The following is a 20063-nucleotide window of genomic DNA, read 5'->3' as shown; positions in this document are numbered from 1 at the left end:
CCAAGTGCTGTGGCAGCCCTCACACCAGGCTGTGAGGTCTCTTCCTCCTTGAGCAATCTGTCAGTAGAGCCCGTACATGGCCTACCACTCACAAGCTGGCATGGTCCCTCTGCTGCCCTTCAGAGCCCTTGGCCAACCTCCAATGATAGTGGGCAAAGTCATGGACCCAAAGCCAGGAATGAGGCAGACAGCAGGTCCTTGTAGCTTTGAGGACAGAGCTAGATCATAGGCTTTAGGACTTATCAACTCATAAGCCAGGCAATGGGTAACTGAGCAATTGGCCAGACCTTCTGCCAGAATTGGCATAGGAGCCTAAGAGAGGTACCACTATTCTCCCCCCACCCCACCCCCAGAAGCCAGGGCCCAGTAGAACTACTCTTATTCCAGCTAGAGGCTGCCAATCTGATCAAGGGCTGAGGTAACAGTGGGGATGAAAGGTGGCCTGAGGTACATGCCAGGTGCCGTCTTTGAATATCAAGGTTGGCTCAGGCTGCCCCTTCCCAGTCACTTATTTCTGGCTGTATGATTGCTTGTTAGAGGCAGGGGTTTAGGTGACCCAGGCTGCTATGCATTGAAGGATGGGTCTAGGGGTTTCTCCCACCAGCCCATAAGCCTTAGTCACAGGCCAGTCAGGAACAGCCCCAGGGATCCCAACGATCCATCCACACAGCATTACAAGTCCCAGGGTGAGCCAGGAGACAACCCATCTTTGCCTCCAACTCTTGGAACCAAGCAAACAATGCTACAGAAACTCAAAGGAAGAGGCTGCAGCCATAAAATTGTGTTTAAGACATAACATGGAAAAAATGTTTATGTTAAGTACAAAAGAAACATAAAATTGTATATACAGTAGAATAACAACTATGTAAACACACCAAAAATCTACACACAGAAATGTCTAGAGGAACATTTAACGCCAAAAGATTAACAGTGGTAGCATTTGGGTGGCAAACTGATTCCTTTTTAAAATTCTCAAATCTTCTTTAATAAGCATTAATGATAATTCCAACAGGGAAGTTTTTCCTTAAAAAAATAACCCACTGGCTGGTGGCTGAGTAGTGCAGTGTTACTGTCACATACAAGTCGGTGGCTTTGGCCCTGACTGGAGTGGTGAGCTCCTCCCCACTGAGCACTCAAGCACCTCTGGCTCCCACTGAGAGCATCCTTGCAGCCCCAGCCCTCGCCTCTCTGGCCCACAGCCTTTTTTCTCCCTTTATTCTACCTATTCCCACCACCACATCATCTCCAGTCACTTCCAGATGCATCTTTTCCCTTTCCTTTCGAACTCTGCAGCCACGGGTCCCCATAGAGGTCATGCAGTGCATATTAAGGACATGGTATCTCAGCTTTGGACACACAGCTCAATACAAATCATTTTCTTGCTAACAGACAAGTCATGCTTGGTGGCTGCCCTCGTTACAGACATTAATTAAGCAGGTTTTCTTGTTAACTCAGTTCCAAGCACTCTAAACAGTTTTCCTACCATGAATCTTCTACCCTGGAAAGCCAGGAGTGGGACTAACAGCTCAGACCAGTTGGTTTCTAAAACTCCCATTACTCTAAGATGGCAGAGCTATAAACAATGGGTATCACAGAAGCTGCAGGTTCTAGTCATGTGGGGAAAGATGCATGCATGCCCCTTGGCCTTCAAGTTTGAGGAAGAAATCAAAAAATAATTGCAGCTCTTGCCAGGTGGCTCAGTTGGTTGGAGCATCGTCCCATACACCAAAAGGTTGCAGGTTCGATCCCTGGTCAGACTGCAGGTTTGATCCCCGGTCGGGGCACCTACAGAAGTCAACAAATCAATGTTTCTCTTTCTCCCTTCCTCTAAAATCAATAAACATATCCTTGGGTGAGGATTAAAAATAAAAAGTAATTACTAGAACAAAAGAGTATTTGCTTGCAATCAATGGCCTATTCCTGCTGCTGAACAGAGGCAGTAATGGCTTGCTTTCCCCTAGCAGCTATGCACTTGGTCAAGTCCTCTTAGACAAGTCATAACCTTGTTTAGGCTGTTTCTGGATGTGCAGGGAACCTGCTTAAACATTTGAGAATTTAGCAAAAAAATGTGAGATTCATCCTGCTCAAAGAAGGTCATGCAGGGGAGAAAAAGGCCATAAGCCAGCACAGCTCAACTCAACCCTGATCAGGACCCAGCTCTCTCCCAAAAGAAGTCAAGGAAAAGAAGAAAGCAGACGTAAGAGGTAAACCGGAGTGACCTATAATTGGTAAAGAAGCCTCAAACTGAAAATGGCCTGGTTCCAGCATTGTGTCCCCAAATACTGTAAGCCAGACACAGAAGGCATGCAAAAGTGACTGTCACAGATATATAGGTGCAGACAGAGCATCACCAGGCAAAAAAGGGGGCTAATACTGCAGAGAGGGCCCCAAAGTGCGGCTTCAGAAACACGAGAGTCATCCCAAGACCCTCACTTAGCTGCCATGGGATTAGCAAACACTTGAAGCTTTGCTTCATTCAGTCTCCTGAAGGAAAAAAAAATGTAATAGGGAAGACTTACTAACACTTGTGGCAAACACTATTAGCAAGAATGCAGTCTTTCCCCCCGGCTGCAGAACTCCATGTCCTTCAGCTAAACTCCGAAAACAACAGGTATTTTTTAATATATATATACATATATATGCACACACACATATATATATATATGTATGCACATACACAGATATATTTAAATGAAGGCGTACACACTGTGCTAAAATACAAACAACAGAAACCGTAGGTCATATATAAAAAGGCTAAATATAACATATAACACAGGCCTAGAGCCAGCTCATGGTTGGGAGCTGGGGAAGGGGGTGGTATTATCAGGAGACTATGTACACAATTTGTGGTGGGCAGGGAAGGCATCAGTGTAAACAACTCAGACTCACTCCACAATACTGGCCCACAGGAAAGTGTGATGTATCTCGTACAAAAATAGACTCCCACCTTGCTTTTGTATACCACCACACTGGGTAGGCACCCAGGACCACCATCGATTTGTTTTGATGAAAAGGGACCACACTAGGTTACTGCTAAACATCCCAGCCCTAGGAATTCACCTGCTACCTGTCCCTCCCTTTCAAGCTCTTGAGCTTCTTCCCACCCAAAACCAAGAGCCTGAGGCATGTCTAGATCACCCATGCTCAAATGACTAACTTGCAAAGGCTTCCTGGCAAGCAAGGTCTTTCTGCATCTGTCCCTTTCTGACCTCAAGCTACACGAAGACTTATTTCTGTAAATGTTTGGCACCTAAGTAACATGATGGTTGTGGATTATACCACAATGACACAGGGAAACCCAGTAACAAGACATGCAGGGTGAGGGCAAGGGGCACTGAGCTGCTCTAGCATTTCAAAAACAGAACTGTGGCTTCCCATGCATTTACAGGGGTGGGAGAAGGGATGTGCAGAATTAATAACTTTACCGGCTCCTCAGCAGCAAATACATTCAAAACTGAAGGTGCCTTAAAGGCCCCACTATACCCTAATCATGAGTCTGGTCACTCCTCTGGAGGAGCTCGGTGCAGTTGACAACTAGGAAATCTGAGTCCCAATTGAATCTGCCACACCAAGAATCCTTTTAAAGAAGCTTGGCAACATATTTTTTCTTTTGAACAGAGGTACAGCACATCCATGGGAAGGCCATGTGGAAGGATGCTCTCCAGCCCAGTGAAATGATCCAATAGCACTAATATCTCGGTCTGGTTCTTTTCCTGCTGGCCACCCTCACTGTACAGAAACAGCCGAACAGCATCAGGGTCAGTCATCAATGGTGGGCAACCAGAAGGCCTGGAAAAAGAACAAGTCAACTTTAGCCAAGCCTCTCTCTTACTGCTGAGGGTTCTTTACCCCTCCCCACAACATCAAGTTGCCCAACCCCAAAGGTGGAACAGTTATAGCTGGTGGCCCCCCCTCCCAACCGACCAACCAACCGACTGACTCAGACAATCTATGGAGAAACACTGCTTCATGTGAAAGCAAACTAGTTCTGTTTCCCTCCAACACTGTCTACTTTCTACCACAGTGGCCCAATGGCAAGGGAAAAAAAGGAGTGCTGTCCAGGAGCTGGGGCTGTGGGTAACCTGGCCTCACTGCTAATACACCAGGGGACCTCAAAGAGGCCCTCACCTTCCTAAGGTGTAAAAAAATGAAAGGAAGTGGACTGAATGCTTTGTTCTCCTAGTGCTATCTAGGAAGAGAGCAGGCCTGGAGAAAATTCTAAGTGATGAGTTAGGATCAACTATAAAAAATTCTGAGGAATTCAGTATAAGCTGACAAAAATGGAAAACTGAACGGTTGCAGCCACAAAAGGCTTGTTCAAAGTATTTTAAGAAGCCAAAAAGCTGTCAATCATAGCCCATGTAGTTTGGGCATAAAACCAGAAGCCAGAGCTAAAATTGGCCTATGATCTCCCAGGAGCTCAGAGGTGATCTCAGATCTTAGAAAGAGTAAATGTGAAAGGCCAGCCCAACCAGAGATCAGAGAATAACAGGTGAAACACTGAAGCAACCAGTTGAGAACCATGAACTTGGGTGCTTATAATGTACCTATTTAGAACACAGCTTGCTGTGCTCATTGAAACACCCATGACCCAAATGAAGGACATCTCCCATTGTTCACATACCATGTTGGAACATGCACTGGCAAAGGTCATGAACTTGGGGTTGAACTGTAAACAGGTAATGGGGCCTGTATGTTTGCCATCCAACACAGCTACTTTTATACCGCTCTCTCCATTCCAGACATGGATCTTGCCATCCTCTGAACCTGAAGAGAATGATCAAAGAACACACGACAGCTCAAGGCACAATACAAAGACAAGAGGGAAAAAGACAAAGAAAGACTGACATCTGGAAAGAGGCTATGTTTCAGAACCCAGTCCTTAGCAGAAATTGAGAGGAAGGAAAGGCAGTGAAGAAAAGACACTTTGGGGAATGATCTTGATTATTTGTTCCTGGGCGGGTCACGTCCCCTCTGACTTCAGTTTTCTCATTGAAAATGAGGGTTGAATATCATTACACTACCAACATGTAGCCTTTAAGATGAATGAAAGCAGGATTATATCAGGAAGTTAGTATTAGTAGTAAGATAGTGCTCGTAGAGTTTTAACTCTAAAGCTAATCCAGGGAAGACCAACATTAATGCCAGTTCCCGGTAAAGAACTGCAAAGTCAGAATAGTTTAAAGACACACTATACTTTTACCATACTGTGCGACACAGAAATCTAAGAACATCTAACAAAAGGATAGTAAATAACAGCTTAGTTAAAACTAACAAAAATTGACCCGGTTGGTGTGGCTCAGTGAATTGAGTGCTGGCCTGCAATTCAAAAGGTCACAGGTTCAATTCCCAGTCTAGGGCACATGCCTGAGTTGCGGGCCAGGTCCCCAGTAAGGGGTGTGCAGATGCAACCACACACACTGATGTTTCTCTCCCTCTCTTTCTCCCTCCCTTCCTCCTCTCTATAAAATCTTTGGAGAAAAAAAAAACCTAACAAAAATAATATAAATGAAATCTCAGTACCAGAAAAATAACCCCCAAGGGGATAAAGGACACTTACCAATCATAATAAACTGGGAGTCTGGAGTAAATGAGGCCTCCAATGTGACAGCTTTGCTGTTGGCATAACCCTGAGAAAAGCAGAACAGTTCTCTTGTCAAAGTGTCAGTAACAAAAAATAACTGCCTAGAAACACTGACCCAGCAGACTCATTCATCACCTCCATTTCTGTGCAGCCCTCTCATGCACGGTGCTACCAAGTTTCTAGACTTTGCCACCACCCTATACAATTCACCCCGTACCCCCAACTCCATATTCAAGAGGGCAAGAAAACATTTATGATCAGGAATTACTTTATATCTAAAAACATGGGTCACTGGGTAAGAAGTGAATGTCTTAGAATCCAAGAGAAATATGTTCATGTGCAGGAAGAAAATGCAAGCCCATGTCTTGATCAGTGAGTCAAGGATAACATACTGCTCATCTCCACTAACCAGCTAACACAATTCTCAGCACATGAGGTAAGAACATGGAAACAACCATGCTAAAAGGTGGTCAGCTCACCCCAAATGTGTGCATCACCACTCCCTTGAATGCATCGATGAGACGGATGAAGCTGCCATTGGTGGAGATGAGGATGAGTTTGCCATCATTGCTGAACTTAAGTCCTGTCCACTCACAAGTCCGATCATACTGCATCTTAAATGTTGCAAATGGCCCCTGCAAAAGATAAACGTAGCAACCCCAGGCCCAAGACACATCAATAATTCCTCGTACCAGAGCCAATTCTTATTCCATCCCTTTAGATTCCTTTTTCACTAAGGAAAACAGGATTAACTACTGATAGGACCCTCTCCAATATCTACCACATACCTCTTCTACCATAGAAAAGGTTTTTAATGTTCATCTCACCCTTCAAAACTTCCATAGTATCAAGATAGCTTAAAGATTCAAAAATTTACCTTATCAAAAGAGCGAAGGTCATAAAGTTTGACCATTTCGGAATTGACACCTGCAGCAAAAATTAATCCTTCTGGATCAAAAGAACAAACTGGTTTGCCTTGTAGATGCATGAGGCCCTAAGAAAAAAGAAGAAAAAAAGTTAATGAACCTAGGATCCTACACCTACAAAACTTACTTTTCGCAGAGAAAACTAAGGGATACAGACACCAGTCTACCTATAAGACTGAAAAAGTAAAACTAAAATGAGGCTTTTAAAAAACATCTCCATACAACTGATAACAGATCAACCCCAACTGCATAATTTTATAGATAATGAATCCTAATTTAAAAATCCCTTGAGGCTAAAAGGCTCTCAGAAAACTGTTTTTTAAAGCAATAAGCCACAGAGCAAAATGCAATATGCACTGGATTAAGGGCATTTGCTTAATTACCAGCTACCTACCAGGAAATCTGGTTTTCTCCAAAGTTTTAAAAGACTGGGAATCCAGAATGGAACCACTGCTTTCTCCCTTCCTTGAGAGGGAGTTGATGATAGTGCCTACCACAGAAAACACTGTGTAACTGTGAGGTACCATTACCTGGCAGTTAGGAGACCGGAGATCCCAGAGTCGAATGGTCTTATCAAGAGACCCAGAAATGAAAGTGTCATCCACAGGTGACATGGACAAGGCCACCACCCTGAAATGCACAGAGATAAATAGGAGTTGAAGCAAAATATTTGCAAAAACTGGACGGAGCCCTGGCCGGGTGGATCAGTTGGATGGAGCATTGTCCCCTGCACCAAAAGGTTGCAGGTTTCACCTGCAGTCAGGGCACATGCCTAGGATGCGGGCTCAATCCCTGGTTGGGGCACGCATGGGAGGCAACCGATTGATATTTCTCTTTCTATCTGCCTTTCCTCTCTCTCTAAAATGAATAAACATATCCTTTGGCAAGGATTAAAGAAAAATTGATGTGAACTTTAAACCACTCTACCAACCTATCTATATACCTGTTCCCCCCAAACTTCCACTTTAAGGAACACACTAAATAAGCAGTCTGGAATAATCAAAGGCCACTAGTATAATGAAAACAGCAACTTAAAGGTGTAGCACAAAAATGTATGATTCCAATGCAAATCAAACCACACTGAGATACACTTCACAACCACTAGCACAGCTATAATCTAAAAGGGAAATGAAAGAGGGAGATGAGAGAGAGGGATGACAAGTGTTGGTAAGGATGTGGAAAAGTTGGAACCTTCATACACTACCGGTGGAAATGTAAAATGGCACAATTCCTTTGGAATAGTTTTTCAGTTCCTCAAAAAATTAAGAGTTGCTATATGACCCAGAAATTACAATAAAAATGTGTGTCCACACAAAAAACTACACATACACTAACAGCAGCATTATTCGTAATAGCCAAAAACTGGAAACCCAAATGTCCATCAACTAATGAATGGATGGATATGCAAAATGTGGTGTATTCCATACAATGCCGTATCATTCAGCATTAAAAAATGAAGTACTGATTCACATTACAATATGTATGAACCTTGGAAATGTAATGACAAACACAAAGGGCCACACATTGTCTGATTCCATTTATACATAATGTCTGTAACAGGCAAAGCTATGGAGACAGAAAGTAGATTAGTGGTTGCCAGGGACTGGGAATTGACTGCTAATGGGTACAAGGTTTCTCTTTGGGGTGATGAAAATGTTCTAGAATTAGACAATGGTGGTGGTTGCCCAACTTTGTAAATAATAAAAACCACTGACCTGTATACTTTAAAAGGGTACTGACCTTGTTGGTACTGACCTGTATGTCACTTTTTAAAAAAGCGTAACTTAACTAGAGGTGTGTGGACCAATTATTCTAAACCTGAGTGGCATCAGCATCGCTTGGAGGATGGGTTAAAACAAAGATTGCTGGGATCTTCTCCCAGAACTAATCCAATAGGGCACAGGTGGCAAACACAAGGCCCGTGGGCCAAATCCAGCCCTCCACCTTGTTTTTATCTGGCCCTGCACCTTGCTTCTACCCAGCGGCAGTGCCGAGCTCTCCCTTAACTGTTATGGAGTAGTTACATTTATACAGTCCTAAAATTACATTCAGCCCTTTGAAGGCAACCGTGAGGCTGATGTGGCCCCCAGAGAAAATGAGTTTGACACCCCTGCAATAGGGTCTGCATTTCCAACAAGCTCCTAGGTGATAGTAACACTGCTGGTTTGGGCATTAAAATTACAAAACCACAGGCGTGTGCTAACACAACTATATTTCTGACATGGGTCCCTTTTTATGGTTTTACCGTTAAGAATCACTCACATAAAAACATTTCTTCCAAGTGCTCATGCTGAGCTCTCTTGTCCCCTCTGCTGATGTCCTCGCTCTGCCATGCCCTGCTCTGAAGACGCCCTCCACCTCCCCAGCATTTGGGCCTGGCCTACAGAGAAGGACCACAGAGAACACCATGGCCCGGACCATGGGGTCCTTAAGGAGCAAGATATGACCTATATAGTGCCTGTGACTCTAGTACCACCTATGGAGAAAGCCCTTGTAAAAACGGACATTCGGATGGCTCTTCCTTCTGGGTGTTATGGACAAGTAGAAGTCCAATTCCACATTCTGGCTTGGCGGCAAAACATTTCATACATATGGCAGCTGGTATCACAGATCAAGATTATAGAGGAGCCCCGGCCAGGTAGCTCAGCTGGTTAGAGCATCATCCCAAAATGCCAAGATTGTGGGTTCAATCTCCGTGCAGGGCGCATACAAGAAGCAACCAATGAATGCATACATAAATAAGTGGGACAACAAATTGATGTCTGTCTCTCTCTAAAAATAAATAATTTTTTAAAAAGATTACAGAGGAAACGTGTGTTGTAGTTTCATTTTGACAAAAAAAAAAAAGTTTGAAGTAAAAAAAAGTGAGTGAATTGCAAAAATCATTTGTGAATGGATTTTTTTTTAATCTAGAAATAGAGGAACTTCAAGTTTTGCATGGTACTGAAAGGGGTTCATGAGGTTTCAGTTCCACTAGAAAGAATTTAATCTATGCTGTGAATAGAGAATGAGAAATTTTACTTTTCTTCAAATTTACTTATTTTTCTTTCCAATAAAATAATAATTCTTCCCATATAACTCAACTAATATTTACACTAGCTCCCTGACCTAAAAACTTAAAATATACTGTAAGCCAAAATTTCCTGGGAATGCTGAAGTGATAGTAAAACACAGTGAGCAAAATGCATATACGTATGTAATTTTATGCCATGGTATTCAGGTCAATAGCTCAGGGTAAGTCTATCTTGGCACAAGACTCTACACTGAGAGGTACAGGGAATACAAAGAAGAATAACATCTCAACTCTATGGAAGCTTAACTATATAGTCCAGACAACTTCAAAAGAGTGTCAGAGGAGGCTTTCTGGAAAAAAGCAGTGCCTGTGGTAAACAGGGTTTCAATGGGAGATGCTTTTCCAGAAGGTACCAACCAGGGAGGCATGAGGTACATGTTCAGTTCACCTCAAATGGGATATAATACTGGAAAATACGTCAGAACCAGAGAGAGAACTTGACTCCAAGGGAAAGGAGCAGGCAGATGTGGAGAACCTAAGGCTTCCTACGAGAGCTGTGAAGTGGTCAAAACTGTAATACAGGGTGCTGAAGCAGGAAGATGAGGGATGGGGAGGTTAATTAGGATGGCAATAATTCACCCTGACAGGGCACACGCCAGGACAGAAGCAAAGAAAGGAGCTGGGAGGAGAGTGACACAGGAGGTTAAAGCTCAGTAGAATCAATAGGATTTAACGTCTCACTGGATGTGAAGGGAGGGGAAAGGGAGTGCAGAGACAACAGAAGTTTTGAGTCCAGAGAACTGAAAGGCACAGAGATGAAGAAACATAAGGCAGACAGGAGATGGCCCAAGGAATAGAACAATGATGGATGGAGTGTTGGACCTGTCAGGTGGGGGCATAGAAGACACATCTGTGTAGATGTGTATAAAACCTGTAGGTGGAAGTTAAGTCTGGAAATCATGACAAACATGAGCTAAAAATACTGATTTGGGAAGCCACCTCAGTAGAATTGAAGGAAATCAGTGGCGTTATTTGTAAAAACACCAAGGAGGGGAAAAGGCTAGAATAAACCTTGTTTATTTCAGAGTCAAAACGAGAGTGAGAAGCCAAGAGTAGCAAGAATAGAACCAAGATGGGAAAAGTCAGCTGCCAAAGGAAAAAAAATGTTTTACTGAGAGAATGAGCACCCCCTAAAAAAAAGAAAAAGGGAAAGGGAAGTACAACAACTTGGGAAAAGCCCCAGACATGACTTTGGGACTAGACTGACAGCAATTTAAACAGGGAATAACTGTGAGAAGATGAAGATGGGAGTATTCGGATTATTCATGTTTGACAGTAAAAAAAGAGTGGGTGATAGGTTCAAGAAATAGATTTAAGATGAGGAAGACCAAATAAGTTTGTAGACAAGAGGAAAAGTCCAGTGGACATGAAAGCAAACAGAAAGGTTGGTTTTGTCAAGGAAGTAAGATTACTTCTTTCTCAAGAAAAGGGTTCCAAGGAAGAGAGGATTTTAGGTGGGAAAGAATTTGAAAAGAACTCATTTGGATGGCCTTGATTTTGTCAAAAAAAAAAAAACCTCAACTAATATTTACACTAGCCATGCCCTGGCTGGTGTGGCTCAGTGTGTTGAGCACCAACCTGCAAACCAAAGGGTCTCAGTTCAATTCCCAGTCAGGGCATATGCCTGGGTTGCGGGCCAGGCCCCCAATGTGGGGTGCGCAAGAGGCAACCACACATTGATGTTTCTCTCCCTCTCTTTCTCCCTTCCTTCCCCTTTCTATAAAGTAAATAAGTTCTTTAAAAAAAAAAAAAAAAATAGAGAGAGAGAGAGAGACAGGGGTAAAGTCCTCTACTAAGAATCAGGAGGTCAAGAGGTTGGATAATTGGGAAGGCTGGCAAGAATTTTGCCTGCAGTCAACTCTTAAGTTTAGATAGTCCATTTGTGAACATTAATTTGATTACAAACAAGCAAAAACATCTATCTGTCACACAACATTCTTTGTCTGAAACTACAGTAACCAAAATCTGCCACCTCTTACCTTTAGCAACACAGAAAGACCCTGACCAATCAGAAATACAGCCTGGCTCTCAGTCCACCTCCTGTCAGGGTTCTCTACCACTCCAAGCCTTACTTGGTTTCTGTACATTTGCAAATAAAAGCAGGAAGAAATTCCCCCCCGCCTGGTGATTAAAATATTATCCGAGGGAAAATGTGTTTAACTGTCAAACTTGAAAAACTATAGAGAAAAAATAATGTGGAAATTGGAGTAGGAGACAGAGAGAAGCAACCTATATTACAAAATAGAATACGGAAACAAGCTTCTTGACTTTCAAAAGTCACAAAGGACAATTATTAATTTTTTTTTGTATCATCATTATGATCCTCACATGGAATATGTTTGTGCAGAGCAGGAACAGGATGAAATGGGGGCCACCTATACCATAAGGCCTCATATATGTACATACAAGCGCTTTTCATTAAGAGACATCTGGTATTTAGGGTTCCTAAATGCTAACTGTATTTTTTACTACATAGGTTTTCACTGAATATCTTAAATCGACTTTTTTTCCTAATTATGTTTTAATTGTGGTTTCAGTTTATGTATGAAGTCCTACCCCTGCCTCCACAACCTGTTAATCAAGAGCTGACTGTGTGGGGGTTAACAAAAGACTAGGAGGAATGCCAAACAGCAGTGAGGAATGCTTTAGTTCACTGATAAAATCTCTCCATTCTTCTACTGTCTGGAACCTCAGGGATAAAAGAACTATCTACTTCTGTACACTTGGGTCTTACCTTTTGCTATGTCCAGGAAAATATCTGATATATTTGTTGTCATGCAAGGACAGGTAACGAATAGTATCTGTAAGAAGACAAATAAGGCATGATGATATCCCAGTATTTTTAAAGAAATTTACTTCGTATTTTCATCTTAAAAAGACAAGGTCAAAGAATTCACTGGTGTCCATAACCCAAGCAAAGTATGAATAAATAGTGAATGATTCCTTTCCACAGCTGAAGAGTGGGTACTACAAATCTGACATAATTCAATAGCAGAGTTCTTAAGTTGACAGCCTACAGACCAATGACCTCACCTGAATGTTAACTGGATATACAATTACACTAAAACTAAACAAAACAGAAAGAGAATATTCTACTTCCTTTCTAACTAACCAACTATCCATTGGTCCCTTGTGCATCAGAGCAGTTAAGGTCAAAATAATGTGGCCAAAAGAAGTGAGAAAATTTGGGTTTAAAAGATCTCAAAAGCCCTGTCTGGTATGGCTCAGTGGAAGACCTAGAGGGTCACAGGTTCAATTCCCAGTCAGGGCACATGTCTGGGTTGTGGGCCAAGTCCCCAGTAGGGGACATGTGAGAGGCAACCACACATTGATGTTTCTCTCCCTCTCTTTCTCCTTCCCTTCCCCTCTCTCTAAAAATAAATAAATAAAATCTTTTTTTAAAAAGCCTCAAGAGATTTCAAAACAAAACTCATGAACTATACCAACAAATCAGAACAGTGAGATTTTGACAATATCGAGGAAGGAATAATTGTAGATATTTGTGCTTGGGTAAAATACGACACTCTTAAATATCAAATGATTCCATCTGAAAAAAATAAACAAAAAATACTGGTGTGAAGGAAATGAAATGCCATAAAGAACAGAAGTGGAAAGTACTATGCCCCTAAAAACACTATGAACAAGGAACAATTGTTGAGAAAGGGGTAATAGGATATGATGATAAAATACAAAAAGGAAACCATAAAGAACATTCTGGAGGCAAAAAGAACATATGATCAAAGAAACTGAAGCACTAAGTCATCCCAGTAGTTTACTTTCTAGCAAGAGGGCATTTAACCTGGGAGAAGGTTGTTCCAAAACTGAACTCTACATGGTTTTCCCTTAATACATCTTCAGGGTTCTCAAGTAACAACCACAAAATCTTTCTAGTCGTTCCACTGCTAGGAGCTACTCACCTGCCCTAAGCAGCAAAAAGGCTTCCTCCCCATTACCTGGTTTCCCAGAGATAAGCAGGGCGTCGCCATCCTCTCCGCCCCACTCGGTAGCTGGCGCGCTGTTCCTGGCAAGGCAGTGGCCTGTACAGTTATCTCCTGTACCGGGTGGTATCATAGACCCTCAAACTGTACAAACTACTACCTCAGCCTGGAATCAGGCAAAAGGAAACGAAGCGTTGGAGGAACTCTTCAGGATGCACTCGAGACAGGAAAGGCAACATCCTCACAGCAGAGGCCTGGCAGCAAAGCTACAAGTGCCACACATTTGCCTCTTCTTGAACTATATCTGGACAATCCTCAATCACCCAATAAATACCCCAACAAGAAATATACCAGTCATGCTGATGCTCAAACAGATATGGTTCCTCAGGAACCTAGCGTTTTATGTTCTTGTCCAAAAAGCATCAAATGCATGGTAACTTAGTAAACCACTTCTGAAACAGAGGCATGAAAAGTAGAAATAATATACTTACACACAGTCAAGTGCAGGCAGAAAAGTCTCATAAAAAAAACAAAACATTCCTGCCCATCAGCTGAGCCAGGCATAGCCAAAATACCAATCTAAGCAATCTTTGTTGAATGACACTAGGAAAATCTTACCACAAAAAAGCGAAACAATCAATGAATCAGTGAGATTAAGTTAAATTTTTTTAAAAAGGAGTCCTCACATGAAAATAAGTGTGATTGCTTTGTCCCAGGTGAAATGCAGGTTAAAAACAGAGACCATTTATTAGAGAAAGAAATTCACAAGTTTAATTTCTAAAAATAACTCTTTACTATTCAAAGACATTGGCTTTACTTAAAAGGAAAAAGGATAAAATTCAGATTAAAAAATGTCCCCATAATCAAAGATAACCAAGGTCAGTACACTGTCCTTTATGACACAGATCATAAAAGACTGGGCATACACCAAAACTCTTCTAACATCCCCTAAACTCAAGTATTTGTGAAAACTTTTCTCAAACCTCAATATTTGAACAGGAGATACTATTATTTACCTCTTGCTGTGTGTCAAGTATTCTTTCCTTTTATTTGTCTTAAAAGTATTCTTTTAAGTTTCAAGAAGTACAAACCACAAATACGTATTTGTTGCTTCCTATTTCCACTTTCCACTCTAAACTGAAGAAGACCTTTCATACTCAGTTTCACGTCCTTCAAAGGCACTAGTGGCTTGCCTCCAGCATCTTTTCAGTCGTAACAATGTTAGCATGGCTAACATCATAGGAAAATATTTAACTTACAGTAACTATAATCAAAACAGAAGTAGTCACAAAGATTCTGTGAACTATTCAACGAAGGAAACCATGACCATAACTCCTAAAAAGTGGGCTTGCTTACCGTCTATTTTGTTAGAGCTGTAAACGACTGTGTTTGCTGCATGAGTGTATCTGATGAGGTCCACGCCATATTTCTTACTGTACAGGGTTCTCTTTGGTCTGATAAGGAAATGGACAGAGAGAAAAAAACATCAAAATCCTCCATCAGAAAAATCTGGGATTTTCATAAAGAGAAAAACATTTGATTGATGTGGCAAGGGTGAGGATTCTTGGTAAGCTCTAACAGTCGGGAGAAAAAAAAAACAGAATTTCTTCCAAAAGGGAAGAAAACAAATGGAATCAATCAAGAGCAAAGGCCTTTAACCTCTGAACACCAAATGCCATGGTTAGGAAGTAGAATAAATCTGAGGGCTCAATTCAGTCTTTACTACAATGTTCAAAAATCAGCTTTGAGAAAAAGTGCATCTATTTGGGAAGAAAGGCACACAAAACAACACAAGTCATCCTGATGACAAAGAGGGATATGGAAATACATCAAACCAGTGAGGCCAGAACTTACTGATTACCATTCCTAATATAATCTGCTGTCGCAGAAGCTAACCATTCTCCCTATCCTACAGGTCAAAAGCAATTACTTAGCCTTTTGAAAGGCAAGCCTAACTCTCCCTAGCAAAACTAGTCATTGGTTGTTTTCTTTTTACATTAATGTAAAATCACGTATTTCCAAGCTAGAGGACATCAATCCATTTGTTGAAGTTCCTTAAATGTCTTCCTCTATAGAAGCTTGAAGATCACGCTCAAACCTAACTCAGCAAAATCATTAACCAAAAACTTCGTCATGTTCTACACTAGAGATGTCAAACTCATTTTCACTGGGGCCACATCAGCCTTATGGTTGCCTTCAAAGGACTGAAATAATTTTAGGACTGTATAAATGTAACTACTCCGTAACTATTAAGGAGTTGAAATTACATTTGGCCCTTTGAAGACAACCACAAGGCTGATTTGGCCCCTAGTGAAAATGAGTTTGACACCCCCGTTCTACACTTAGGTGTAGACAGATTTCATAAATTCTTTACCAGTATTTGCCAAGAGTTCCAATTTATGAAGGTCACTGCATCATCAATGCAAAATATCTTGGCACGTGGATGCTAAACAATCAGATGACTCTGGTATCTTTTTAAGAATTCAGTCATTTGCACTTTCAATATTTGTTAATGTCAGTGAGGTTAAGGGTTTTCCTACATAAAACCTATTTCCAAACAAGACTTCTCATTCCAAATGCACTGAATTTTCCACGTTCTTACCATTACTACTAAAAAGTTCAATTCAGAGGCTACCTAGTAGAGTCCTCTGACCAGGGTTGTGCACTGGGGTTACCTACTGTATGGTGGTAACAAGTGACTAAGTAAATGAGTGAGCATGAGTGTGTGTGCATGCTTGCTCTCAAATTAACTTCGCCTCTACCAGTGAAAGGAGAAGCTTACTTATTCCAGTATTTCAGTCTACCTACAACAGAAAAGCCTAAAGAGCCAATGTTAAAGTGTGTGGTGTAAGGAAAATGTTCACCTCCACTTAGATATAGCCTATTTTCTCAAATTTATCAGTAACACTAACCTGGGTTTTTGCTAATAAAAGAAGTCTTTTACCACATATCATTTCCTAGTTTGAAAGCAAGTTTTTAATGTACTGCATCCATTCAGAGATCTTTCCAAAGCCCTAGAACATTTTTTCACAAATATTTTAATAAGCTTCTCTCCACCAACTATGAGTCTGGTAATCAAGTATGAATAAATAGTATTAAAGCCTTTTCTTGAAATTTGCATCACCAACCAGAGATAACATCCTTCATATTATCAAGTTGAAAAACAAATTACTCAGTGGATGAACTCCATTATAAAGAAAGTTTAAGTGACTAGTAAACTAGAAAACATTAAGAATATTGTTTTACCCATTTTCAAACTCCCAAATTCTATCATTAGTACCCTCTAATTAAGATACTATGCCTTACAAGGAAACGACTTTTCTTCCAATATTGATTTGACCTACACCAGTGGCAAATTTTTTCTTCACATTACCACTTAGGACCATGGACTCTTAGAGGCTAAGAGGTCATCTATTATCCAGAGAAGTGATCTGACCAATGTCACATACCTGCTCACAAGGCCAAACTAGAACCAAGGTCTCCTAACCTGCAGACCACTCTCCTGCCACAGATCACAATAAAACAAGATCAAAATTATTTGATAAGAGAAAAAAATTTAAAGCATGCCCTACATTATTATATCAATATTAAATTTCCTAACTTGGAGAACTGTGTTCGGGTTATACTCATGTAAAAGAACATCCTTGTGTGTAAGAAAACCACGTTGTAGGGAGCTATGTTTAGTGATAAAGGGGCTTGATATCTCCAAGTTTTAGAAAAAATGTGTATGTAAAAAAAAATAGAAAAAAATGCCTATGTATAAACATGTACATAGAAAATAAGCAAATGGGGCAAAATGTAGCCAATTATTTGATCATACAGGAGTTCTTTGGAACACTAAACTTTTCTGTAAATTTATAATTATGTAACGACACTACATAAGTGAATATGACAGTATGTCGTAAAATTAATTTTACTTTTTGATAAGACAGGATTTAAAGTCACTGTCACCCCTACCAACAAGTGGAAATTATGAGACAAACCAGGAAGAAATACTATCACAACCTTTATTTCCTTTGAATGAGGCTATACATCTCCATCCTCAGGTTCCAGGGAGAGGTTCTAACCTGTGCACAAGCACTAAACATTTTAAGTAAGCCAGCCTCGAATTACTTCTTGTTCCAGAGCCCCACAACTGACCCTCACCCAGAGCTTTATATGTTACTGTCTCTTCCAAGCTGATTCAAGTAGCCAGATGCGGAGAGCAAACCATACACTAAATGAACTAAATTGACTCAAGTAACTCAGCATGGATCCAACTAACAAATTCTCTCTTCTCCCAGGACCACCACTACAGGCAACCCTCCCACATAAGGCAGGCAGATCCAGAGCCAGTTACATAACACTCTTTCATAGCCCCAGTGGGGGGAAAAAATGAGAACATCATGGCTCAGACCAAAACAGAATTACTTCAGATAACTAAACTCACAAACGAGAAGACAAGTTCTAAAAGAAAGTTTATAGAAGACAAAGGCTTTTTTAAAACCAAAAAGGACAGTTGGAGCAGAGAGAGGAAAAACCCAAAGATTCAAAAAATAAGATCTGGAACTAGGCAACAAAATGAAGTCTGACAAAACCTAACATCTGCAAGGCTGCTTGGAAAAGGTGGCTGGAGGGAAATCTAATTTAGCGTAAACCAGTTTCTGCTCCAAAGAAACTCACAATTTAGCCAGGATTTAAAGAAAGCAAGTCTACAGGAGTGAGGTGAAGCTGACAAGGTCCCCAGGGAAAAAGGCGAAAAATGCTATGCTTACAAGATTTTGCAGAGATGCAGGTGTGGTGGGTCTCCAGAGGACTTGGGACAACGTAGAAATTTCACGATCAGACTAGACTCGGAATTTTGATAATTCCAAGTAGACCAACAAGTGTAATTTTTTTAAGCATAAGAGGAAACACGAAATTGTTATACGGTACTTTCTTTGTTCTAACGGGAGGTTCACATTCAGGTCGGGATGGGACAGCCAAATTCGTTTGTGTCTGGTAAAAAGGAAAAGTTTCAGACGTTGCTAAAAAGTTCACTTATAAGCGGGGGCGTCGGGTCTTTAGGAGTAAGAACATGATTTGGAACAGAAACGAAGGGACACGCGGCCCAAAGAAACACAACAAATAAATCCTAAGAACTGCAACCCACGCGGCCTTCCGGCAGAAAGGCCGCGGGAAGCTGAGGGACAGGGGTGGGCAGAGCGCCAGGGCTGAATCGAGGTCACCTACGAGAGGGCAGAGAGATCTGTTGGATGAGGCAGGAGAGCAGCCTCAGCGGTTCAGCGCCAGAGGCACAGCCAGCAGGCACCTCAGATAGAGTACGAGGGGCGGAAAAGCTACCTACTGGGGAGGGGGTGGGCAAACCCGGCGCTTAAAGGTCAAGGTCAAGGTGGGGTTTGGCAAGAGATGAAGAAGCGCTCTCTGGAGAGACCGAAGACACACAAAATAATAACACTATCATCACTGTATTAAAAAAGAAAAAGAAAAGGTCTCCGGGACGGCTTCGGAGTGGAAACGGCCTTGGCAGAAGCCAGTGCAAAAAGGCGGGGGCAGGAGTCGAGGCGGGGAGCCGGCCGCGGGGCGAACCACCAGAGGGAGGGAGGAACTCAGATCCGGGCCCAGGGCCACCGCCGCACTCACTTGCCCTCCTGGCAATCATAGAGCACGATGGAGTCGTCGTCGCTGCTTGAGATGACCGTCTCCCCGTTAGGACTGAAGTCGAAGCAGTTAATCTTGTCTGAGTTCTCACGAAACACCTTGGCGACGCGGAAGCTCCGCAGCACGCCGTCTGTCAGCTTCATGGCGGCGGCTGCTGGTGGAGGCAGCAGCGGAGCAGGGCCGGGGCGGGGCCCCGCGACGAGCGGGCGAGCGGGCGGGCTGCCGAGGGGCCGACCGAGAAGGAGCGGGTGCCGCACTGGCGGCGAACGGGAGAGCGGCCGACAGTCGGGCCGCCTTCTCCTCTCCCTCTTCCTGCTTGTGCAACGTTCCCCTGCCTGGACTGTGAGGCCTTGCTGACCGTTTCTCCTCACGGTAGGATCACAGGCAACCGGCGCGGTACCGCCTCATTGTGTCCGCCATCTTGGGGCGACAGGCAGAAGCCGAGGGCGAGGGACTTCACCGAGGTGCACGCCGGGAAAAAGAGGCGGGGCGGGAACGGCGGCGCGAGGACGGGAGGCGGGGCGGCGACGTCAGTACGGCCAGCGAGGTGTAGAGTGGTGGGTTACCCGAGGCCGTGATTTTCCACCTGGTTTTGGGGCAGGGGAAGTGGGGTTGCCAACGGCTTTATCCCGTGAGCTGGAAGACCTCTGGTGCTCAGGAGCTATGGGCCTTAGTTCAGGATCTTAGCACCCGCCGAAAGAGACGTAGGCGCCCCGACCGCAGGCCACGCGGAAGCAGGTCCTGTGGGGATCTGTTGTGGCCCTGGAACCTTTCTGCGGTCAGGGAACAGATCGGCCCGCTTTGTCCACGACAGAGCCAGCACAGGGTTTCAATTTATGTATTTTTCTTATAACATATGGAAGACTGCACAAAATTTTAGTGGATGAGTATTTTTTAATTTG

The 20063-nt window shown here is 42.6% G+C and overlaps 1 protein-coding gene across 1 annotated transcript; it reads right to left on the bottom strand.

Annotated features, from left to right (window-relative positions):
- Positions 1 to 779: 779 nt before the first annotated feature.
- WDR82 (WD repeat domain 82) lies at positions 780 to 19615 on the bottom strand. The gene is made up of 9 exons (XM_024556587.3): positions 19144 to 19615; positions 14878 to 14975; positions 12318 to 12384; positions 7041 to 7140; positions 6462 to 6578; positions 6064 to 6219; positions 5561 to 5630; positions 4625 to 4767; positions 780 to 3789 (listed from the first exon to the last, which is right to left on the bottom strand). The coding sequence occupies exons 1-9, from the start codon at positions 19302 to 19304 to the stop codon at positions 3760 to 3762; spliced, it is 942 nt and encodes a 313-aa protein (XP_024412355.1). The 5' UTR covers positions 19305 to 19615; the 3' UTR covers positions 780 to 3759.
- Positions 19616 to 20063: the final 448 nt, after the last annotated feature.

The sequence above is a fragment of the Desmodus rotundus genome, chromosome 8 (assembly GCF_022682495.2).
Source record: "Desmodus rotundus isolate HL8 chromosome 8, HLdesRot8A.1, whole genome shotgun sequence".
NCBI classification, from domain to species: domain Eukaryota; kingdom Metazoa; phylum Chordata; class Mammalia; order Chiroptera; family Phyllostomidae; genus Desmodus; species Desmodus rotundus.
This window is presented reverse-complemented; position numbering and strand designations above follow the sequence as displayed.

Coding starts and splice junctions, on each gene's coding strand:
- WDR82 (XM_024556587.3), bottom strand. CDS start 19,304: ATGAAGCTGACAGACGGCGTGCTGCGGAGCTTCCGCGTCGCCAAGGTG. Junction 6,579..7,040: donor TCCGGTCTCCTAACTGCCAG/GTAATGGTACCT, acceptor CTTTTTTCTTAG/GGCCTCATGCATCTACAAGG. Junction 6,220..6,461: donor ACCTTCGCTCTTTTGATAAG/GTAAATTTTTGA, acceptor TATCTTTTGCAG/GGGCCATTTGCAACATTTAA.